Raw genomic sequence first — 25,268 nt, forward strand, 5'->3', positions numbered from 1 at the left:
GACACCGAGCCACCCGAGGAGAAATTAGGGCAGGTGACCATAAGCTTGGTCAAAGAATTAGGTTTTAAGGAGCGTCTTAAAGGAGGAAAGAGAGGCCGAGAGGTTTAGGCAGGGAATTCCAGAGCTTAGGGCCTAAGCAACAGAAGGCACGGCCACCAATGGTTGAGCGATTATAATCAGGGATGCTCAAGAGGGCAGAATTAGAGGAGCGCAGATATCTTGGTGGGGGGGGGCGGTTGTGGGTCTCAAGGAGATTACAGAGATAGGGAGGGGCGAGGCCATAGAGAGATTTGAAAACAAGGATGAGAATTTTGAAATCGAGGCACTGCTTAAGCGGGATTCAATGTAGGTCAGCGAGCTCAGGAGTGATGGGTGAATGGGACTTGGTGCGAATTAGGACATGGGCACACAAAGAATGATTAAACCCTGACATGGTCGATTTTAGCGGAAAGTGAAGGCAAAAACTCAAGTCCATTCGAGAGGTGGATGAATGTTGTGAGAGGGAGAGATTGGAAGTTTCTGTGAATGGATGTGCTCGATAGGTGGCATGCTGTGGGGAGGGTTGATTGGAGATTACTTTGTGTGGATGTGCTAGCTCAGCTGAATGATGCGGAGATGTGCAGATTGTAGGCTTCTATAGCAGGATGTGCTAGTTGGTCAAATTCTGTGGGATGGGGAGATTGGCGATTTCCTTGCAAAATATCTTGAATGGTCTCCCTCATCTGTACTTATGTTTGTGGTTGCTTTGTAATTTTGCAGGATACTATTACTTGGTTCTGCAAGACTTCAGATCCAGAATGTCACAAGCCAAGATGCTGGTCTTTATGGATGTACAGTAACCAGTGAACTAGGAACAGATATTGAAACCTCATTGCTATTGTACTCCGGTAAGTTGAAATTCATATTCAGGTGAATTGAAATTCTACCTTAAAAAAAATTATTTTCTAGAATTATAGAACAGAAAATTCTACAAATTTTCCCAAATAATCTAAACTGATTAAATATCTGATTCTATTTATTAAATCAGCATATCATTTACCTATGCTATTTTTGGGGCCTCTTCATCAGATTATGGATTAATACCATTTTGCCATTTCTCAATGAGGAAGCACCCACTGTGTGTGATCCTGAAATTGTATACTTGCCTTTTATTTGACCAATATAGGTTTAACAATTATCTTTTCCTAATAAAAATTGCAAGTTATATTTTTTTGAATCGTTTAGAATGTATTTTAATTTTGAGAATTGTACAGCAACTTGTGTTGTATAGAGCATCTCCCAAAGCTCTTTACAGAGAAAAGAAGAATAGAGGATGAGGAGGCAGGGATCAACAGCAAGATCCAATTGTGAGGAGGCTTTTGCAGGAAGGGAGGGAGGGAGGGAGCTTAATGATGCCGTTTCAGAATGTGGGGCAAATAGTTGAACGCTGTGTAGCCAAAAATGGAACAAAGAGTGGGAAGGGATGCAAAGAAGGCCTGAATCAGAAGAGTGGAACATAGGGCTGAATTAGATTACAGATCTAGGGAGATACAAGGCCATTGCAGAAATTTGTAGATGAGGACAAGGATGTTGAAATTGATGCATGGGCAGATTGGGAGCCTGTGAAGGTTGGCCAGCACAGGCCAAACTCCACTAGCTTCCAATCCACCCACATAACCACCGTAAAGTTTGGTGTGATGGCACAACCTGCTATTTTGTTTTTGGAATAATTCATTCTTGAAGCTTTCTATCATTCTGTCATTAAATGTCCTATACCACGTGCACAGAGCTCCAATTAAATCAAGCAGTGGTGAAGACTAGCAGTGCAGACATTTAATGCAGAGTAATGTTAGGGAAATGGGACTTAGTGCAGGATAGGATCAGACAAGGTGCAATTTAAAAAGGGCAGAACACGGCAAGCCAGCAAGTGGAACATTAGAATAATGAAGCTAGAAAAGGCATAGATAAGTGTTTCATCGGGGCGGGGGGAAAGGTGGGGGTTGGTGTTGGGGAGGATGAAATGAACTGTCTTGGTGATGGAAAGAATGCATATAGTTACATTTGCAAAGACCCAAATAAACAAGTGCCTAGTAATCTTGTCTAACAGCCTAAGCGTGGCTTGTAACAGCAGTCATGGCAGAAAACCGTTCTCCCCATTGCTGCTTATTTATGGCAATATAAATTGTAACCTTAGGTCACTTATGATGATAGGACCAGGAATCTTGCCAACTGACACAATCTAACTTAACTGCAGGAGGACTCAACAAAATGGCTAAAAATTCATTAGCATCTAGATTCTTTCCCACTACCCTGGTGGAAAAAAATCTATGCTCCAAATTCTATTGTCCGAAAAGGCAACAGAAACGAAAACAAAACAAGCTTCAACCAGTAGGTGTTCTGGCGGGATGGGGGTGGGAGGGGAGTGAGGATGTTCAACCAATCACAAGCTCGGGACGAGTATTTGGGGCTGACCCCAGATCCACTGGGGTTCTGCTGCAGGTGCCCTAAAGCCCAAATGCAGGTTGGGAGGGGAGCAAGTCTTGTACCTGGCCTGCTGGAATTTTTGGAGATCGTTCCTGGGCTAGCTCAGGAATTCCACCGAGTACGCCCACAGCAGACCAGTTACCTTTCCATTGATGCCCTTTTTGCATCATCTGTGGAGAGAGAAACAGAGTTAACCTTTTTGGGTCAATGACCTTTCATCTCTCCACATTTGCTGCCTGACCTGCTGAGTGTGGCCAGCATTGTCTGTTGCTTTTTTAGACAAAACATGTAATATTATTGGTGCACTTGACTTCTGATTTTATTTTAGATTTCCATTATCTGCAGTATTTTGCTTTTGTTTTACATTTTGTGGCAAATGTTTAAGTTTCAGCCATGATGGACGGGCTTTGTAGATTCCCCAACTCTGCCTTTAACTCCATTAGTAATGAGGAAAGCTCGGAATGAAAAAGGACCCTGAGATACTTTATAAATTCTATCTGGCATGGCAAGTTGGCATCGGCAAGCTCCTCTCAGATGTTCTACTTGGCAGTCAATGTAGGAGGAGGGAGCTGGCATTCTGGAATGCTTAAACGCCACTAAGTCTACAGTGAAGTCACTGAGAGCCCTTGTTTACTCAGCCTGTGGCAGATTCTGGTGAACTTTCAGAACTGTTTGCCAGGAACAGAGATTCCCCAGTGCAGGGAAAAGTACCCGTTCCTCCGGAAGCGGAGTCAAGCTGGCTCAATAACTGAAACAAAAGATGATATTCTCAAGGCATCTTGCAAATGCCTTGCAATAGCTTCTTACCAAGTTTGCTGGGTCAGGTTTAATCTCACAAGCAATAACAACAGAAAACGCTGGAAAAACTCAGCAGGCCAGACGAAAGGTCTTCGACCCGAAACGTTCACTCTGTTTCTCTCTCCACGGATGCTGCCCTGGCCTGCTGAGTTTTTCCAGCGTTTTCTGTTGTTATTTTGGATTTCCAGCATCCGCAGTATTTTGCTATCGTATTAATCTCACGAGGTTGGGTTTGTACATAAACAAGCCACACTCTGATCAGTGCAGCTACAGCACCAAGCCTCTGATGTACTCGGTGACAATACCCAGGCTAATGCGGCAAGACTGTTACAGTACTGCGCTACTGATGCCCTCAGCACAGCTGCCAGGACAGCAGCCCCTCGCCATCTGTTGCACAGATCTGCATAGCTCAGAATTTTATCGTTCCTGTGGGCCTTCAAACAAAGCTCTTGGAATTTTTGGTTCTTGGGAGCAGGCTTTTTGAAAGCCATCTTGGTGGTCCATAAGAAGCAGCAGCATATTCAGAACCAACAGGCGAAGCGGTTCTTAGAACCACAGCCTGTGTAGCTCAGCGGATAATCCGTATACAGGAAAGTGCTTAAGGAAGATAATCTTGCACAAGTTCATTTATTTTAAAATAAAACTTACCAAGCTCGACACCATCCAGGACAAAGCAGCCCGCTTGATCGGCACCCCCTCTACCACCTTAAACATTCACTCCCTCCACCACCGGCGCACCGTGGCTGCAGTGTGTACCATCTACAAGATGCACTGCAGCAACTCGCCAAGGCTTCTTCGACAGCACTCCCCAAACCCGCGACCTCTTCCACCTAGAAGGACAAGGGCAGCAGGCACATGGGAACACCACCACCTCCAAGTTCCCCTCCCAGTCACACACCATCCTGACTTGGAAGTATATCGCCGATCCTTCATCGTCGCTGGGTCAAAATCCGGGAACTCCCTCCCTAACAGCACTGTGGGAGCACCTTCACCACACAGACTGCAGTGGTTCAAGAAGGCAGCCCACCACCACCTTCTCAAGGGCAATTAGGGATGGGCAATAAACGCTGGCCTTGCCAGCGACGCCCACATCCCATAAACAAATTTTAAAAAAAACAATCAGGGCTGCCATCTTAACTAGATGCTGAACGCGACCCCCTGTGTTCTGAGCTGAGTTTAGTCAAGGATAAGCGCCTGGGACATTGTGCTGTGTTAAAGGCCTATATAAATGCAAGCTGCTGTAGATATGTCATGCTTCAGCACCGAGGAATGTGGAGCAAGCATGGACATTCTGGAGGGACAGCCTCTTTGTAAGTTTTTAAATGAGATAGAGCTTCATTTTTTTCCAATGAGCTACCTTTAACTCCAGAGCAGAAATTATGGCCTCTAATGTTTCCATTTAAAGAGGAACCTTTTGAAAATATTGCTGTGATTTGTGACACTTTGCTTTCCCTGTCTTTCTGCCTTTATTTAAATCAGCACAGTTAAATTTGCACTTTCCTCGCTGAATTCAAGTATAAGTGAACACTCGGAGTATTAAACTATTCTAATGTTGCAACTTATGCAAATTCTGTTTTTTTTGATGTGTTACCAGAAACCCCTGTCATCAGATTTTCCAGAGAAAATGTCACAAATCTTACAGCGTGGCGTTTAGCGGCAGTTGTCGGCAGTACTTTATTTGCCAGACTCGGGGCAACGATCACCATTACTTGTCCCGTTGAAGGTGAGTGAAGAAGATGGGATTCTTCTCAACATATTTTTTTACAGAGTATTGTAATATATGTGTCAGTAATCGTAAAATTTTACAGCACAGAAAGAGGCCCATCGAGCCTGGTGCCATGTCTCTGAAGGAGCTAGCCAATTAGTCTCATTCCTCTCCACTTACCCCGTACCATTTAAAAAATATATATATTTCAAATATTTAGCCATCTCCCTTTGAACAGCTATTATGGATGCTGTTTCCACCACTGTTTCTGGGAGGGCGCTCTATGCCCTGACAATCCTCTGTGGAAAATAAATTCTCCTCTTCATTTTACACAGGACTACATCGGATATACGGCACAGAAACAGGCCATTCGGCCCAACCAGTCCATGCCGGCGTTTATGCTCCACTCGAGCCTCCTCCTGTCTTTCCTCATCTCAATCTATCAGCATCACCCTCTATTCCCTTCTCCCTCATGCTTGTCCAGCCTCCCCTTAAATGCGTCGATACTATTCGCTTCAACCACCCCCTGTGGTAGCGAGTTCCACATTCTCACCACTCTCTGGGTAAAGAAGTTTCTCCTGAATTCCCTATTTGATTTCTTGGTGACTATCTTATATTGATGGCCTCTAGTTATGCTCCTCCCCACAAGTGGAAACACTCTCTTGGTATCCACTCTATCAAAACTTTTCATAATTTAAAAAACCTTTATTAGGTCACCCCTCAGCCTTCTTTTTACAAGCGAAAAGAGCCCCAGCCTGTTCATCCTTTCCTGATATGTATACCCTCGCATTTCTGGTATCATCCTTGTAAACCTTCTTCTCTTCTTTTGTGCTGATCTTAAATTTATTCCCTCTAGTTACCAACTCGCCAACCAGTGGAAATAGTGTTTTCCGATTTACCTCCTTAAAATTCCTGATAATTATGAAGACCTCTATCAGATCTTTAAACCTCCTGATTAACCTCCATTCCAACAGTGACTACACTTCAAAAGTACTTCATTGGCTGTAAAGTGCTTTGGGACGTCCTGAGGTGGTGATAAGTGTTGGATAATTGCAAGTCTTTCTTTTTAATGCATAACATGTTTGTATGGCATTAGTCTGCCGACTATTTCAATGACTGCTAATATCAGCACCAGTAATTCCATCCTTTAATGTCATAGAGTCATAACGGCACAGAAGGAAGCCATTCGGCCCATTGAGTCCATGCCGGCTCTCTGTAGAGCAATCCAGTCAGTCCCATTGCCCTGCTCTATCCCCGTAGCCCTGCAAGTTTATTTCCCTCAAGTGTCTATCCAGTCTCCCCTTGAAAACATCGAGTGTCTCCGCTTCCACCACTTCCGTCAGCAGCGAGTTCCAGGTCCTCACCACTTGCTGCATAAAAATGTTTTTCCTCGCCTCCCCCTTGTATCTCTTGCCCAAAACCTTAAATCAGTGTCCCCTAGTCCTTGTACCATCAACTAGTGGGAACAGCCTTTCCCCAGTCCAGTCTATCCAAACCTGTCATAATCTTGTACACATGTAATGCTTTGAATCATATTCCATGTATCTTGAACAAAAGGGGGAGTTTAGATCATGTTCCATCCTATAACATTCTGTTAAGACGCTGTATGAATTATGGTGCTAAATGTATTTGTAAATGTGAATTTTATGGGAATTACTTGTTTGCCATGAGATTGCATTAGCTTGGAGTATTTAGAGAGTCGGTAATGTGTTACTTCTTCTAACAGGTGTGCCTGAACCAAAGGTTACATGGCGAAAAAAAGGTGGCTTGTTGGGTAGCAATTCTGTTGTGCTTCAGAATGGATCTCTGGTGCTGATGAACGTGACGATTACAAACCGTGGAAGCTACAATTGTATCGCCACAAATGACATTGGACAAGCAGCTGCATCCACATTTCTTAAACTAGCTGGTAGGTTCTTCGTACTATTACTCATACATGTCCTGATTTACAAAAGGAAATATTTATTAGGCATCATGGTGGGCTACCCATTTGTGTCCATTGTCCACCGGAGCAAATCGGAAGGGAAGTCATGCCCAGGCTACTCGTGTGTGGCCAGTTTTTACGTGTTATTGGTGGAGACTTGGGTCAGGATTAGGGGCCAAATCAGCCCGATTACCCATGGGCACTGTATGCAATTGTAGGCCAGAGAAACGGGAGGCAACAACTTTAACAAAAACATTTAAAAAGACCATCTGAACCTCAGGAAATCACTGAAGTGATGATGCAGCATTCATAGCAGCATAACTATTATTACATAAAGTGATTATTTACTGGGAATCAAAATCAAAATCAAATCAAATCAACTTTTATTGTCATTGTTAGTGCACAAGTGCAGTACAACGAAATGTAGGCTTGCGGCTCCTGAGAGTGTACATTTAGATTAAGACATTTAAACATTCCACATACATTTGGCTTGTGATACATTAACATAAACATACCATAATAAAGTGCATTGGCAGATGTGCAGGCTTTAGAGTTTATTTGTGGAGTTCAGTAGGATGACAGCCCTGGGAAAGAAGCTGTTCCTAAATCTGGTCGTACGGGTGCGAATGCATCTGTAGCATCTCCCAGATGGCAGGAGGGTGAACAGACTGTGGCTGGGGTGGGTAGGGTCTTTGATGATGGACCTTGACCTCCGTAGACAGCGTTTCTGGTATATGTGCTCTGTGGTCGGTAGCCGGGTGCCGGTAATGCGTTGGGCAGTTTTGACTACCCGCTGCAGGGCTTTCCGGCCATAGTAGCTACAGCTGCCATACCATACTGTGATACAGTTTGTCAGGATGCTCTCTATTGTGCAGCGGTAAAAGTTAGAGAGGATCAGGGGTGACAGGTTACATCCCTTCAGCCTCCTTAGGAAATATAGGCGCTGCTGGGCCTTCTTCACCAGAGAGGAGGTGTTGAGGGACCAGGAGAGGTCTTCCGTGATATTACTAGGGATGATTTTCTTGAGGTCAGTCCCCAGAGAATGCCTATTCTCCGGACACAGAGGTCAGGAGAAACATAGCCATTAGAAACGTAGACGATAGGAGCAGGAGTAGGCCATTCAGCCCCTCGAGCCTGCTCCCCCATTCAAGGAGATCATGGCTGATCATCCAAATTCAGTACCCTGTCCCTGCCTTCTCTCCATATCCCTTGACCCCTTTAGCCTTAAGAAATATATCCAACTCCTTCTTGAATATATTTAATGAATTGGCCTCTACTGCCTTCTTTGGTAGAGAATTTCACAGTTTCACCACTCTCTGGGTGAAGAAATTCCTCCTCATCTCTGTCCTAAATGGCTTACCCCTTATCCTTAGACTGTGACCCTGGTTCTGGACTCCCTGACCATCGGGAACATCCTTCCAGCATCTAGTCTGTCTAGTCCTGTTAGAATTTTATAAGCTTCAATGAGATCCCCTCTCATTCTTCTAAACTCCAGCGAGTACAAGCCCAATCGACCCAATCTCTCTTCATACATCATTCCTGCCATCCCAGGTATCAGCCTGGTGAATCTTCGCTGCACTCCTTCCATGGCAAGAACATCCTTCCTCAGATAAGGCGACCAAAACTGCACACAATACTCAAGATGTGGTCTCACCAAGGCCCTGTGCAACTGCAGCAAGACATTCTTGTTCCTGTACTCAAACCCTCTCGCTACGAAGGCCAACATACCATTTGCCTTCTTAACCGCCTGCTGCACCTGCATGCTTACCTTCAGCGACTGGTGCACAAGGACGCCCAGGTCTCGTTGCACTTCCCCTTCTCCCAATCTATTGCCATTCAGATAATAATCTGTCTTCCTGTTTTTGAAACCAAAGTGGATAACCTCGCATTTATCCACGTTATATTGCATCTGCCATGCTTCTGCCCAATCACCCAACCTGTCCAAATCATACTGGAGTTTCTCGGCATCCTCCTCACAGCACACCCACCCACCCAGCTTTGTGTCGTCTGCAAACTTGGAGATATTACATCTAGTTCCCTCGTCCAGATCATTAATATATATATTGTGAATAGCTGGGGTTCAAGGACCGATCCCTGCGGTACCCCACTAGTCACTGCCTGCCACTCGGAAAAAGACCCGTTTATTCCAACTCTTTGCTTTCTGTCTGCCAACAAGTTCTCTATCCAAGTCAATACCTTGCCCCCAATCCCATGCGCCTTAACTTTACACGCTAATCTCTTATGCGGGACCTTATCGAAAGCCTTCAAAAGTACAAATACACCACATCCACTGGTTCTCCCTTATCTATTTTACCAGTTACATTCTCAAAAAATTCCAGTAGATTAGTCAAGCACGATTTACCTTTTGCAAATCCATGTTGACTTTGTCCGATCCGGTTACTTTTTTCCAAGTGCTCTGCTATTACATCCTTTATAATGGACTCTAGCATTTTCCCCACTATCGATGTCCGGCTTACCGGTCTGTAATTCCCCGTTTTCTCTCTACCACCTTTTTTGAATAGTGGGGTAACATTAGCTACCCGCCAATCCATGGGTACTGTTCCAGAGTCTATCAAATTTTGGAAGATGACCAGCAATGCATCTACTATTCCTAGGGCCACTTCCTTAAGTACCCTAGGATGTAGATTATCAGGCCCTGGGGATTTATCGGCCTTCAATCCCATCAATTTCCCTAACACCATTTCCCTACAAATACTGATTTCTATCAGCTCCCCCTTTGCATTAGACCCTATGTTCCCTGACATCTCTGGGAGGTTATTTGTGTCCTCTTTTGTGAAGACAGAACCAAAGTATGTATTTAATTGGTCTGCCATTTCTTTGTTCCCCATTATAAATTCCCCTGAAAGAGGGTGAAGACCCCTGATGTTGAGTCCATCCCTTTTGTGTAGTTCTGGGATTCTGGGGCTTTCCAGGGACACCTGCATAAGGAACAGGATGAAAACTCCCATTTAATTGAGATGGGACGAGGCTTTTCCAGAGCTCTGCCTCATTTAACTGTGGTTTTGCTGGTTGCATGTTCAGACACAGGAGCACCGTTAACAAGGTGGCTTTGGGCCTTCACTTGCACCCCCCCCCCTCGGTGAGTCTGTGAGGACTGTGGTAGCGGCAGTGGCAGTGGCTGGCATGGTTGAAGGATTCTAGCAGCAGTGCAAGGGAGACCTGAAAAAATACGTACCATCTTTCCCTTACAGCGTCTCCAGCACCTAGAAGGCCCTAGCCGTGGAAGCCATTGGTGCTGCTGCAGGCCTCATGGGAGCGGGCGTTACTGGGGGGGATGTCCAAGCCATGATGATCAACTGACCCATGAAACCTCGATATTCCAGGACCGAGACAAGTGCAGTGCATCTTGCGCAACTAGGAAAATTGGCCTCAGTATCTATTGCGCCTCAACTACAGGCTATGAAATGTTCCCAAAATAGTTACTCGTTTTTTTGATTATACAGATATATTTGTGCCAGGTCACATGATTCTGAGATGAACTTTTGTAGTGCTGAGCGCCTTGTCACTGAGTTTTGGACAGCTATACCCGGTGTAACCTCCGGAAGAGCAGAATGGCAGGACTAAAATGGTAGAGACTTGGGGGAAAAAATTGAGTCATGCCTGCGCCCTGAAAAAATGAGCAGCCCCGTGGCTGAAATTCATTGGCAACGCCCCAAGAGGGAACCGGGGCGCTACTGGAAGCGCTCCCCCTCCCTCTTGGGGCGCTGCGTGAATATCGCGGTGCAACATGCTGCAGCGCCACGGTACTGCAGGCCTTCCTCCCCTTCTTAAAGGGGAGGGGCCTAGCGCAGCGCGACTCGGGGCCCAGCTGGGCCACCAGGGATCGGAGTGCCGGCAAAAGAGCCTGGCACTCGAGAGCAGTGCCGGGCTCATGGAGCACAGCCGTCACTCCGCAGGGAGGCTTCAGAGGCGGCCGGGGATGGCAGAGGGGGCAGGTGCTGGCAGGCGGCCTGCAACAAAAATGGCCACCCAGCACCTCCCCTTTAATAATGGTTAGTGCCGCTGCTAACCTCCCGCTGAATTTCGCGGGAGACGTTAGCGGCGCCGCACCCGGGCGCTAGTTGAATTGCGCCCCATTAGCGCCCTTTTGGGGCGCTAATGGGAGGCGCAAATCAACCGAATTTAGCCCCCTTGGACTCTCACACCAAGTACTTAAGTGTGAATCTCAGCTTCAGCAGTCATTTTGAACTTGCTAACTTTGAAGGGATAATTACTAGTCCTAGCCCCTTTAGGGCTACCCCAGATCAGGTATATTCCTCAGACGTTCACTTTCAACTAAGGTTTGAGGTAGCTGAATCCTAAAGACACTTAATTGGGTCTAAAGGTCCAGACTATCTCTCCCTAAAGGAAAGGAACAACCTGAAAATGTTACCGTCCTCCAGATAGCACTTTTAATATGTTAGCCAGACTGTAACGCTCCGGATATTATGAGGGTCTGGAAAACTCCCTCAGAATTCTGCAACTCCTCACCAAAGAGTGTACAGAGATTGAGTTTGCAAGTTTGATACAGAAGTCTTATGTGAGACAATTCTAAAAATATATAGATTTATTAAAGAACCGACATGTAATTTACAGTTGGTGAGTCAATCGCAACATTAACAGTTCCAAATAGAGAAAGCTTTACGATCTTATTATCAGAGATCCTTACTCTCAAATCTTAACTTCGCTACAGTTTTACAGTTCTTAGTTTTCTACAGGGTATCCACCAAAATCAAATACCTTTGATCCTCGAGGTACAAAGAGTTGGAGACTTACAGAGCCGCCTCTGAAGCCGAGAATCGCTTTGCCCCTTTAAAGCGAGCCTACTTTCCCATTTGAGAGTTCAATATTTATACCCTTTTCCAGTGGTATTTCCTTTAGGGTTTTCTGTTGATGTAAGCTAATTATCTCTAGTCATTTTTCTGCTGAGCCCTGCAATTCTTACAGTCACCTCAGCTGGTAGCCTTACAGAATTATGTCTCTTCTCTAGGTGTTCTAAGTTTACCATAAAAAAAGGTGTAATGGCAGGTGCATTTTACTTGATGTAATTTTTACGAAGGCAGATGTTTCTTGCTTTTATGTGCTTCTTTACAAAGTGTAAATTAGAACACCTTGTACAGGGTGAACCATTGTTTCATTCTGAAAGGTTCAGCTTGCCGGAGCCTTTAACCTTCTGTTTCAATAAGGTTATTGATTCAGTGTCAACAACTATCTTATCTCTATAGCCAGAATGTTTTCACAGCTTTTTCATAGTTAGGTTTCTAGATTTCCAGCCCCAGTTTATCATGTTTTAATAAGACCAGAATTCTTTCATAGAATGGTGTATATTTCTGAATAGGTTATACGGCTTATTCCGTCACAACCTCTATTGTCCATTGTTAGCTCTCAGCTGGCCGATTAAATGGAGTGTTTTGCAAAAGTGGATTGATCCGCCACCTAAGTTAGTGAGTAAAGTGTCTGGAACAGTTTGGCGAAGTGCACTTCCTATTGGGCAGCTGGAGAATTGTCGTACGGAACACACTCTGGAGAAGATTGTTGCTTTGACCACCCTGTTGAAGAAGGGGATATTGTAACAAAAGGCAAGAGTGGGAGAGCCAGAGATGAAATTTGGTGAAAAAAAATCAAGAAAAAAAAATTCTCACATCAGATTCTTTCTTCAAAAATTTTATTTAGAGCCAAGGACTGCTCTTCAGACTGTGGCATTCCGTCCAACCAAGGGAAGAAAGCGCATCTTAATGGCATCGCAGGTTGGCACTCGAGTTACGGTTAAACAAGGAGATGTGTTACGTATAGGTGGGTTTGTGTTTTTCTTTCTCCAAAATGTACAGTGTATCAGTAACATCTGACTATACGGCTTTCAATGGTCTATATTTAGAAATAATTAAATTTGTCACGGTGCTCTGTGGGAACAAATAGCAATGGCCAAACTTTTCTGTCAAATAATTATACTGGCCTATTCTTGGAATCCAACTTATAAACTTTTTTGGCACTCTGGAAATAAATGTCTGGAAAACTTCTGAGAAAATCTTTATGCAGATAGTTTGTAACACTGGGGCCGACTTTGGTGTAAATTAGTTCTAAATAGTTAAGAATGGATGCAAATCTCGCTAGAATGGTCATGAGCTAATAGCACTCAGTTCTCTGTGGTCAGCCTATTTGCATATTATTCAAAGCTCCAATTGCAGATTTGGATGTATACAGAGAGGCAACCTAGTGGCGGGATCGGATAATGTGTTGGTGAGATCTAAAGGGATGGGAACAATTGAAGGGAAGTGACAGAATAGGGGGACAAAAATCCTTTCGAAAGGCTCAAAAGGCATTCTAATCCATTAGCAGTACTTGCCAATGTTTAAAGGGGAGAGAGCTAAGGGAAAGGAAATCCAATATGCAAGCACGAATCTGAAAGTGCTGGAGCAGCCCAGCAACAGCCACTGTTTGATAGTTCCTGGAGTGGAGATGGTGCTCAGGGAGGCAGTTATGAGGAAAGTGGCCCTGTGTGCCACTTTGCAACACCAGTCCAATAGATTAGCGTTGCAGTATGCCTGGAAGGCCTACCTCTGTCTGCAGATGCAGGTGTGAGGGTACTGCCCGGTTTAATTATTCATTCTCAGGATTGTGGGCATCGCTAGCGAGGCTGGCATTCATTGCCCATGGCACAGTTCAATACAACTGAGTGGCTTGTGAGAGCACTCCAAAGCACAAAGAGCCAACTGAACTGGCATCATTATGACATCACTCTTACATTATTTGAATATTATAATTAAGATCCCACCTATTTTAAGACTGACTCTGCCTTTGCTTCAGATTCATGCTAAGAACATAATGGGGACAATTTTACTGACTTTTCCCCTCCGGGGCATACATTCCCTGGGTTAAAGGTCAGGAAAAAGGATTTATAGCCCCGTTATGCGGATCTCTGTCCCCTTTGCGTTGCCCTGGGGATTCTTCGGGGAGAATGAGCAGGGCCTACACCTGCAATAAGCACGGGCCTAAAGGTGTCATGGTAACGAGGCAGGGAAGTTATTCCTATGTGTCAGCTTTGGCTCAGTGGTAGGAGCACTCTCGTTTCTGAGTCAGAAGGCCATAAATTCAGTACCCACCGCGGAGACTTGAACGCATAATCCAGGCTGACATTTCAGTGCAGTACTGAGGGAGTGCTACACTGTCGGAGGTGCCGTCTTTTGGGTGAGTTTTTAAACCGAAGCCCTGTCTGCCACCTCAGGTGGACATAAAAGATCCCATGGCACTACTCGAAGCAGGGGAGTTCTCCTGGTGTCCTGGCCAAAATTTATCCTTCAAACAACATCACCAAAAACAGATTATCTGCTCATGTATCTCAGTGCTATTTGTGGGACCTTGCTGTGCGCAAATTGGCTGCCATGTTTCCCTACATGACGACAGTGACTACAAGCGCTTTGGGAAGTCCTGAGGTCATGAAGGGCGCTATATAAATGGTAATCCTTTCCTTTACCCAGCCCTGCCTCCTCAATCTCTTGTTCCTACAGCCATGGGTCTAGCGCGCCTGCGATGCTGAGCATTGGGAGCTTGTGCCAGCACTCTTCTCAGATCAGACTGTCTGAGGAGACCAGGCAGCAAGTTGAAGAGGAGCTCCAAGGTAAATTTGAAACTTTTTTTTTTGGCTGCTCGCAGCACACCCTTGAAGCCATCTGCTGCTGCTTCTCCAGGCCAGTGGCCAGATGTCAGCTGCAGGCCTCTCAGACTTGGAACAATGCTGCCGTTTCCTGCCCTGTTTGCTCGTGCCAGGCTCAGCCAGTGGGGGCAGGCCTGCACCAGGGTGTGCCCTCACACATTACCATGGACCAAGAGAGGAAATTTAGGTGTACCTGGTCCTGGACAGGCACAGAGGTCCTGGGCTGGATTTTGATTCTGGAGGTGTGTAGGAGGTGGGACTACAACTTTCGGGGTTGTAGTCCTGCCTCCATCGAGTTGTGGCCAACCCACACGATTTTCACTTGATTGACCTTGTTGAGCCCACCCAGCGGGCTCAGCAGGCCAATTAAGGGCCACCCGGCAACAGGTGACGTCACAGATTGACATTTCATCTGTCAAGACCTTTTGACAGATGAAATATCAGCGTTCGACAGCTGTTTGAAGCTGTCAAACACTGACAATCTGTACACTAAGTTAATTCCTTCCTCTCAGGCTGATTTAGAGACATCTCCAGAACAGAAAGCTGAATGCTGCAACTTTTGACAGCTGGCGGCCATTCTGCTTTCTGTGCCGGTGAGATGAGGGACTCCCGAGACCTGAAGGAAAGAAGGCTGTAAAGGTAAGTAAAACTTCTTTAAACACTACACACACCAAACACATTTACCTCTTCACTCATGCACACATCACTCCCCTGAACACCGGACATCTCGAACCCTCCAAGTCCTTCAGCCCGACGGCCTGCCTCGCTAACTTGGCGTGGTTTGGAGCCGGCGGGAATCCCACACTTCAGCAATAAAAATAGGGATTAGGCTAAAAACTGCCTGTTAATTACCTGTTAATTGGCACTAATCCCCTTCCCGCCTCGGGGAGGCGGATCGCAGCACAGGTCGGGTATCCGCCTCCTTTGAAACTGGCATGGAGGCGGGTTGGGGGCGGGATGGGTTCGTGCCCCCCGATTTCGAGATTTTAACCCCCCACACGCCTCCAATCCTGCCTCAACGGCCCAATGAAAATCCTGCCCACTGTGTCTATTCAGTCCAGACGGTGGGCCAGGAAAATCAATGCAGATCTAGATCTACAGTGACACAACCACAGAATCTGTAACTTTTCATGTAAATACAAGAACATAAGAAATAGGAGCAGGAGTTGGTCACTCAGCCCTTCGAACCTGCTCAGCCTTTCAGTAAGATCAGGGCTGATCTTCTACCTCAACTACACCTTCCCTCACTATCGCTTGATTCCCTTAGTGTCCAAACATCTACCGATCTCTGTCTCTGTTTTGTTTCTGTAGTTGAAAGGTTGGTATCATGGGTCACTGCGTGTAACTTTCGATCAGCCAGACTAAGGGACGCAGTTTCTCATCCACCAATTAACAATGTTGTTTCCGGGTGTTGCCAGACCATTGGCAAAATGACTCAAACCCAAAAACCTGCCCCTTTATTCGGCTGGGAATCTGGAACTGACCATTGCAAAACTCTACTGTTTGATTTTAGCAAGTTTGAAAAGAACCACACCATTACGTTTTTAGTTTTACGCTCTCGATACTTTCCTCAGGTTCAACGTCTCACACCACTTCCATAGGTGACCCCTCTCTCCTAAAGACTCACGAGTGTGTATTTCCCCGCCCAATATCTAGGTAACTTGCGGCAAGCACAGGTGTCGATGAGAGAAAATGCTGTTTGCTGTATCATCGCGTTATCTTCCTTGACTTTATAAGGAATTGGAATAAAAAAGTTACTAGACCTTGGCTCAGGCTAATACTGCCAAATAGATTTATTAAACAGTAAATGAATTAGTGAACAGGAGCAATTAAATAGTGTAGAATTTCGACAGCACCTCCCAAACCCACGACCCCTACCACCTAGAAGTACAAGGGCAGCAGGTGCATGGGAACACCACCACCTCCAAGTTCCCCTCCAAGTCACCCACCATCCTGACTTGGAAGTGTAGGAATCGTCGAATTCCTAACTAATAACTGAGGTCGACTCAGGAGATCAAACAAACAGGTCTTTAATGTAAGACTAAACGAGTTCGAACCGTTTGTTGAGATCGATACAGGAGAGCCACGAAAACAGGTCTTAACAAGATAGAGATTCCACGAGGACTGCCTGGCCAGTCACGTGGTTTGCGACGTGACGTCATCGCGTTTGCCCGCGTTTTCCCGCGCTCTTAAGGGGGCCACGCCCCGTACATACCAACACTATATACAAAACACAGTAATGTCTAACACAATGGTACAGGCTTAGGCTGGTGTTAGAACATCGTTAAAGGGAATTATGTACAGTTGCCCAGAGTCATTCAGTGGCTCCGCCACATGCGTCCCCCCCCCCCCAGAATTCACTTTAACGGACAAAGTCAAGCGGTGAGGTGGTCTGACGAGCCTGTCGGAACAACTCCTGTACTCCTGAGGTGGAGGCTGCTGGGGGTCTGGCGGGCGGTTGCGCTTGGTCTGCTGTAACGGCGATGGGTGGCCGACCTCGTCTCGGCGATTGTGCTGTCTCGACGGGGCGGTCGAGGTCCAGATGTGCCGGCTTTAATCAATCGACTGAAATGTGGTCCGGTTTACCACCGACATCCACCGTGAAGGTTTTGTCCCCTGCCTCCAACACGCGGAAGGGACCAGTATATGGGGCCTTGAGTGGATCCCTATGAGCATCGCGGTGAATAAAGACGTATTCAGCCTTGTGAAGCTCCGGGGGAACATGCGAACTCTGCAGCCCATGATGCGAAGTGGGCACCGGTGCGAAGCATCTGGCTGCCTCCTGCCGACTAGCAAGCTGGTCAGACATGGACCATGGCTTCGTCGATGCTACAAAAATAGAAACATAGAAGATAGGAGCAGGAGTAGGCCATTCAGCCCTTCGAGCCTGCTCCGCCATTCAATGAGATCATGGCTGCTCATCCAAATTCAGTACCCTGTCCCTGCCTTTTCCCCATATCCCTTGATCCCTTTAGCCTTAAGAAATATATCCAACTCTTTCTTGAATATATTTAATGAACTGGCCTCCACCGCCCTCTGTGGCAGAGAATTCCACAGGTTCACCACTCTCTGGGTGAAGAAATTCCTCCTCATTTCAGTCCTAAATGGCCTACCCCTTATCCTTAGATTATGACCCCTGGTTCTGGACTCCCCGACCATCGGGAACATCCTTCCAGCATCTAGTCTGTCCAGGCCTGACAGAATTTTATAGGTTTCGATGAGATCCCCTCTCAATCTTCTAAACTCCAGTGAGTATAAGCCCAATCGACACAATCTCTCCTCATACGTCATTCCTGCCATCCCAGGTATCAGCCTGGTGAAACATCGCTGCACTCCTTCCATGGCAAGAACGTCCTTCCTCAGATAAGGCGACCAAAACTGCACACAATACTCAAGGTGCGGTCTCACCAAGGCCCTGTACAACTGTAGCAAGACATCCTTGTTCCTGTACTCGAACCCTCTTGCTACGAAGGCCAGGATGCTGGCAGGAAATCCCCCGGGACTCACAGCGGCTGACCGTACACCAGCTCCGCTGATGAAGAGTGAAGGTCTCCCTTGGGGGCCGTGCGAAGGCCCAACAGGACCCACGGTAGCTTGTCTGCCCATCCAGCGTCCTGGAGGCTGGCCCTCAGGGCGGCTTTCAGTGATCGGTGGAAGCGTTCACAGAGGCCATTCGCCTGTGGGTGGTAGGCCGTGGTGCGGTGCAATTTGACACCGAGTCCTTGGGCCACTGCATTCCAGAGTTCGGAGGAAAACTGCGGCCCTCTGTCGGAAGAAATATCTGCGGGCACTCCGAAACGGGCGACCCAGGTGGAAATGAACGCCCTGGCCAAGTCCGCTGAAGTAGTGGATGACAGGGGAGCCGCCTCCGGCCATCTGGTGGTGTGGTCAACCATGGTCAGGATGTGTGAAAAACCATGGGAGGGTGGGAGTGGTCCTACCAGGTCCACATTGACATGGTCAAAACGTCGCTCCGGAACTGTGAAGGTGGCCAACGGAGCTTTGACTTGGCGCTGTACTTTGGCCTTTTGGCAGACCACGCAGGTGTTGGCCCAGTCACGGACATCCTTGTGCATGCCGTGCCGTACGAATTTCGCTGACATCAGCTTCTGAGAGGCCTTCATTCCTGGGTGTGACAACCCGTGTATGGCGTCGAACACTTTACGGCGCCAGACGACCGGGCGAGGGTCCCGTACGGAGACGTCACACAACAGCGTCGTACCTGCCGAATGGAACTTGACGTCAGCCAACTGGAGGCCAGTGACGGCCGTTCTGCAGGCTTGGACTTCTGGGTCTGAGGCTTGGTCCACTGCCATGAGGGCATAATCGATGCCTAAATGAACCGTATTGACGGTCGCGCGGGAGCGGCAGTCTGCCACCAGGTTACCCTTACCGGCCACGTGCTGTATATCTGTGGTGAATTCGGATATGTAGGTCAGTTGATGTTGCTGTCGGGATGACCACGGTTCGGCGGTCTTGGCCATGGCAAAAGTTAGTGGCTTATGGTCCACAAAGGCGGTGAAAGGACGTCCGTCCAGGAGGAAGCGAAAATGGCGGATGGCCAGAAAAAGGGCGAGCAACTCCCGGTCGAACATGCTATATGCTCTCTCGTTCCGCCGTAGTTGACGGCTGAAGAATGTCAACGGCTGCCACGTCCCGTTCACCCACTGCTCTTGCACGGCGCCGATTGCGTAGTCTGACGCGTCGGTGGTGAGGGCAATGGTGGCTCCTGGCAGCGGATGCGCCAGCATGGTTGCGTTGGCTAAGGCGCTTTTGGTGTCGGCGAACGCTCGGGCCATGTGATCCGTCCAGTCTACCGGGTTCTTGCCAGTCTTGCCCTTGAGGGCCTTGTACAGGGGCTGCATGAGTAGTGCTGCCTTAGGCACGAAACGGTGGTAAAAGTTTACCATGCCTAGGAATTCCTGCAGGGCCTTAATGTTTTGCGGGCGTGGAAAGGATATCACCGCCTCTACCTTCGCTTGTAAAGGAACCGCTCCCTCTGCGGTGATGCGATGCCCCAGGAAATCAATTTGGTGCAGGCCAAACTGAAACTTGGCCGGGTTGATAATCAGGCCGTGTTGGCTGAGGCGGCGAAAAAGGGTGCGTAAGTGACAGATATGTTCCTCTTTAGTAGGACTGGCAATGAGAATATCGTCCAGGTAGACGAAGAGGAACTTGAGGTCCCGCAGCACGGAGTCCATCAGGCGTTGGAAAGCCTGGGCGGCGTTCTTTAACCCAAACGGCATTCGCAAAAATTCGAAGAGGCCGAATGGGGTGATGACTGCGGTATTCTGGACGTCCTGTGGGTGCACTGGGACCTGGTGGTAGCCCCGTACGAGGTCGACTTTCGAGAAGACGGTGCTCCCTGCCAAATGGGCAGAGAAATCCTGGATGTGGGGGATCGGGTACCAGGAGTGGTGGCGTCGTTTAGACGTCGATGGTCGCCATCCGCCGCCAGGCTTCGGGACAATATGGAGGGGTGAAGACCAGGGACTATTCGACCGGTGAATAATCCCTAACCGTTCCATGGTCGCAAACTCCGCTTTTGCGACCGCCAGCTTGCCAGGTTCCAGGCGTCGGGCTCGCACGTAGACCGGGGGGGGGGCCATTGGTGGTGATGTGGTGCTCAACACCATGTTTCGTGACTGTGGAGGGGAACGTGGGTCTTCTCAGGTCGGGAAATTCGGCGAGCAGACGAGCGAACTCGTCGGGTCGGGAAAGCATAGGCGACGGTGCGCGACGTAGTGTTACTGTGGTAACAAGGGATAGAATTGAAAGTTGCCGCCTTGATCAACCGGCGGTTCTTCGCGTCGACCAGGAGGCTGTTGGCGCACAGGAAATCCGCGCCGAGAATGGGTTGAGAAACCTTGGCCATAACAAACTCCCAGTGAAAACGTTGCCCCCCGAAGCACACCTCCACTTGCCGCCTGCCGAAGGTCCGAATTGCTCCGCCATTGGCCGCTTCAAGGGCGAGGCCGTGATTCCCTGCCTGCACATCGAGGGCGGACACAGGTAAAATGCTGCACTGCGCTCCGGTGTCGCACAGAAAACGACGACCGGAGAGCGTATCGGTGATGAAAAGCAACTTGCCCGCGTTGCCGATTGCCATGGCAGCCGCGGGGCGCCCGTTAGACCCGTTCCTCAGTAGTCGCGGTTGTTTTTCTTTTTAGGGAAAGCTGCAGGGAGGGCGGCAACGTCTCGCCTTCGCGCCGAACTGCGTGTGGTAGAAACACAGCCCAGCAGGCTGACGAGCTGGGGCGGTGTTTGTGGGGGATGGGCGCCTCATGGCGGTGCAGTGCTGCTGTGTTACCGCGAAAATTTTGTCTGCCTGTGCCGCGCAGTCTTCCACCTCGGATCTGGCCAGGGCAGCTTGCACCTGCTCAGGTAGCTGGCTGAGGAATAGTTCACGGAAAAGGAAGCATTCCGGTTCTGAGCCCAGGAGTGTAAGCATTTGGCTCATCAACTCCGAAGGCTTGGAGTCCCCGAGCCCAGGCATAGCGAGCAATCGACGGGCGCACTCCAATTTAGTGAGCCCGAAAACTTGCAGCAACCGCGCCTTGAGGGTTTCATACTTGCGCTCCGTTGGAGGGTTCTCGAGGAGGCTGATGATCCGCGAGGCGGTAGAGCCGTCGAATGCGGAGACCACATAGAGATATTTGGTCTGATCTGCAACGATGTCCCTCAGTGCGAATTGTGCCTCGACCTGAATGAACCACGAGGTCGCTTGCTGCTCCCAGAACTGCGGTAGCTTCAGCGAAACGGCGTTGGCCTCCATGTTGTGTTCTTTTTGCGAAAAACGTTCACAAAAAACGGGGTCACCAATGTAGGAATCGTCAAATTCCGAACTAATAACTGAGGTCGACTCAGGAGATCAAACAAACAGGTCTTTAATGTAAGATTAAACGAGCTCGAACCGTTTGTTGAGATCGATACAGGAGAACCACGAAAACAGGTCTTAACAAGATGGAGATTCCACGAGGACTGCCTGGGCAGTCACGTGGTTTGCGACGTGACATCATCGCGTTTGCCCGCGTTTTCCCACGCTCTTAAAGGGGCCACGCCCTGTACATACAAACACTATATACAAAACACAGTAATGTCTAACACAATGGTACCGGCTTAGGCTGGTGTTAGAACATCGTTAAAGGGAATTATATACAGTTGCCCAGAGTCATTCAGTGGCTCCGCCACAGAAGTATATTTCCGTTCCTTCATTGTCACTGGGTCAACATCGTGGAACTCCCTCCCTAACAGCACTGTGAGAGTATCTTCACCCCACGGACTGCAGCGGTTCAAGAAGGCGGCGGCTCACCACCACCTTCGCAAGGGCAATTAGGGATGGGCAATAAATGCTGGCCTTGCCACACGGTCCCTGAATATTCGCCATTACCTGGAGATCTGTTTGTCTATCTCTGGCTTCAAGCAGATCATCCAATTTGAACAAGACAGACTGAGACCTTTTTTATTAAATTTAACAATGATCGGGGTGAAAAGCTTGTTCAAAGAGGTCAGTTTTAAGGAGGGTCTTAAAGGAGGAGGGGGTGATGGAGAGGCAGAATTCCAGAGCTTAGGACCTAGGCAGCTAAAGGCGCGGCTGTCAATGGTGGGGCCAAACACGGTTGATGCACTGGTGGCCCGAGTTAGAGGGGAGAAATTCTATTTTTCATTGCATTTATTGGGGACTTCTTTGGATCAAACACATGTTAGATAGTAACTACTCCTACAATCTAACCTTTCCTTGCCTTAACTTTCATGATACAAGTATATTGCTATAATACAGTATGTAATTGTTATTGTAGATTTACATTTCATAGTTAAAAGAATCTTTATACATTTTTAGTGTAATGTGGTAGTTTGCTTTTTGAGGACTACCATTACATTGTCATTGTATGTCCCACATATGTTTTGGTCTAAAACTATTCCATCAAACTTATTTCCTAGGCTGTCCAGTGACTGCTAAACACAAAATGACCATCAACTGGTATTTCAGGAATCAATCCATTCGTACGGTCCCAGGACATGAATACAAAATGTTGGCCAAGGGGCGAGTCCTTGAAGTGAACACAGCCTTTGCGAGGTTGGCAGGGCAGTACAAGTGTCTGGCTGCCAATAATACTCAAATGGTTTCTGCCTCAGTGAATGTGAGCTTTGTAGGTATGCTAAGAATTTATTTACTTATTGCTTTGTATCATTCATCAGTTTAAGTCTAGAGTAGCATTTATGTGGGGAGTATGTTGGAAGAGCGGAGACTTCTATGAATTGTGACAGGAAGGTTTGAGTAGTGGGAGTTATTAGAACCTGATATAACAGTTATATATAGTGCTAGTCAACTGATCCTTTATATGATATAATTATGCTACAAAATTAATTTTCTTGCTTCTACCACTCACAATCTACGCTTGGTGGCATAGTGGTTAGCACTGTTGCCTCACAGCGCCAGGGACCCGGGTTCGAATCCGGCCTCGGGTGACTGTCTGTGTGAAGTTTGCACATTCTCCCCGTGTTTGCGTGGGTTTTCTCCGGGTGCTCCGGTTTCCTCCCACAGTCCAAAGATGTGCGGGTTAGGTTGATTGGCTATGATAAATTGACCCTTAGTGTTAGGGGGATTAAATACGTGGGGTTACGGGGATAGGGTGGGATATGTGTTGGTGTAGGGGTTACGGGGATCGGGTGGGATATGTGTCGGTGCAGGCTCGATGGGCCGAAATGGCCTCTATCTGCACTGTGGGGTTTCTGTGATTCTGTGATATACTTTCCGAATGCCAGTCTTTTTCCTGTGTGTCTGCCTTTTTGTACATTTCCCACTCAGTATGCCGTTCACACACTTTCTCTCTTGTTCTGTCTATGGGACCATTAATGTGACTATCAGGTATAGGTGCCCAGGTCTACAACACACTCGATGGACTCAACACAGTCCAAAGCAACTGGCTAGCCCAAAGGATGTTGGAGCCTACGCACATGGTTCATTAGGGCCACTAAAATATTTAAACTGGGGGATTGCCACGTGCCCATTCCCAGCAAGGTAGGACGTGGGTTTCAGTAGAACCACCCAGCTCACCACCTCTTCTGCACTTGGGCCATAGAGATTCATAAATAAATCGCGTTCTCCTCACAATCTGCAGTAAATTGTATTTTGGATAAATAAATAAAATTTGTGTCCCTTGTATACCACAATTGTATCTATCTATAATGTAATAACAGCAGTACAATTGCATTCCATTCCTGCCTGTCATGTCACACTTTCTGTGACACATGCCCACATCACACTTTTTGATTTGTTGAAATTGCATATTCATAAAAGAGCATCAACTATAAAAAGAAATAGTAAAGTATTCTACAGATACATCGATAACTAAAGAAAAACCAGGATAGGGATAGGGCCACTAAAGGATAGACAAGAACAATTTGCCGGTAATGACAGCAAAATGGCAGAAATATTAAATAGTCACTTTGTCTCAGTATTTACCAGGGAGACTAACACAGTGGGCATGACATTAGCAGAAGAGAACAGAAAAGATATAAAGACATTTAAGATAGAAAGGGGGGGATAATTGATAATCTAATCAAACAGCAAATTAAAAATTAATTTGTTTCTGGTGATGTTGGTTGAGGGAAGAATGTTGATCAGGACGATAGCAAAATACTGCAGATGCTGGAAATCCGAAATAACAACAGAAAATGTTGGAAAACCTCAGCAGGCCAGGCAACATCCATGGAGAGAAATTAGAGTTGACGTTTCGGGTCGAAACCCTTTTTCAAAACTGGAAAGGAAATAAAATAGATCGAAGGCAGGGCTGCGATAGAACAAAAGAAGTAAAAGAGACATTAAGAGGTATTCAAAACCAGACGAGATGGTAATAGGACAAGTGGAGACAAAAGACGGCTAGGATCAGGTGTGAAGTGTACTGGCAGGATAAGACACAGCTGCCATGTGGGAGAGAGGAAAAAAAAGGAAAGTGGGGGGAAAGGAAGACCCAAAACAAAGGGGTAGAAAAAAATATAAGTAAAATTGTAATAGGGGCCGAGGTTATGATCTGAAATTGTTGAACTCGATATTGAGTCCGGAAGGCTGCAAAGTGCCTAATCGGAAGATGAGGTGCTGTTCCTCGAGTTTACGTTGAGCTTCCGTGGAACAATGCAAGAGGCCAAGGACGGTGAGGTCCAAGTGGGAATGGAGCGGTGAATTAAAATGTTGATCAGGACACACGTCGAACTCCCTGCTCTTCGCATCTTTAAAGAGGGAGATCTTTTATGTCCACCTAAACAGGCAAATGGGACCTAAGTTCAGCATCTCATCAGAAAGGTGGCAATTTTGACTGTGCAGCACCCCCTCAGCACTGCACTAAGGTATCAGCCTAGATTTTATGCTCAAGTCCTGAAGTGCGGCTTGAATCCACAATCCTCTGGCTTAGAGGTGAGAGTGCTGCCAACTGACAGTAGGGAAGGTAAAAATGAAAAGCGAACAAAGTGGCCAGCCAGAAAGATACCAATGAGGAAATACTAAGCACATATGAGCAGTCAGAAGAATCTACCAAATAAGCAAAAGGAGAACTAAGAAGCCAAATCAAGTCGCTCTGAAAATCCACTTCGCTACTGGAAGGGAAGGATCAAGTGTAAGACAGGGCTGGATCAGAGATAGTTGGGCAGCCAGGAACGAAGCGAAGAGCACGGGCAGGCCGAGGCCCCACACCCCTTCGACCTGAGCCAAGCAAGTGCCATATGCAACA

At 47.2% G+C, this 25,268-nt stretch overlaps 1 protein-coding gene across 4 annotated transcripts in view; it reads left to right on the top strand.

Annotated features, from left to right (window-relative positions):
- Nucleotides 1-25,268, top strand: part of adamtsl3 (ADAMTS-like 3) — a 782,675-nt gene that overhangs the window by 708,603 nt on the left and 48,804 nt on the right. For all 4 annotated transcript variants that reach the window (XM_085968860.1, XM_085968862.1, XM_085968861.1 and 1 more), the window contains exons 22-26: nucleotides 760-887; nucleotides 4,856-4,984; nucleotides 6,693-6,875; nucleotides 12,564-12,683; nucleotides 22,483-22,695. In XM_085968860.1, coding sequence (XP_085824986.1) covers nucleotides 760-887; nucleotides 4,856-4,984; nucleotides 6,693-6,875; nucleotides 12,564-12,683; nucleotides 22,483-22,695 — 773 coding nt within the window. The remainder of the gene's footprint in view (nucleotides 1-759; nucleotides 888-4,855; nucleotides 4,985-6,692; nucleotides 6,876-12,563; nucleotides 12,684-22,482; nucleotides 22,696-25,268) is intronic.

Source organism: Somniosus microcephalus, chromosome 27 (assembly GCF_052327205.1).
Source record: "Somniosus microcephalus isolate GS21.2 chromosome 27, FLI_Smic_1.0, whole genome shotgun sequence".
Classification (NCBI taxonomy): Eukaryota; Metazoa; Chordata; class Chondrichthyes; order Squaliformes; family Somniosidae; genus Somniosus; species Somniosus microcephalus.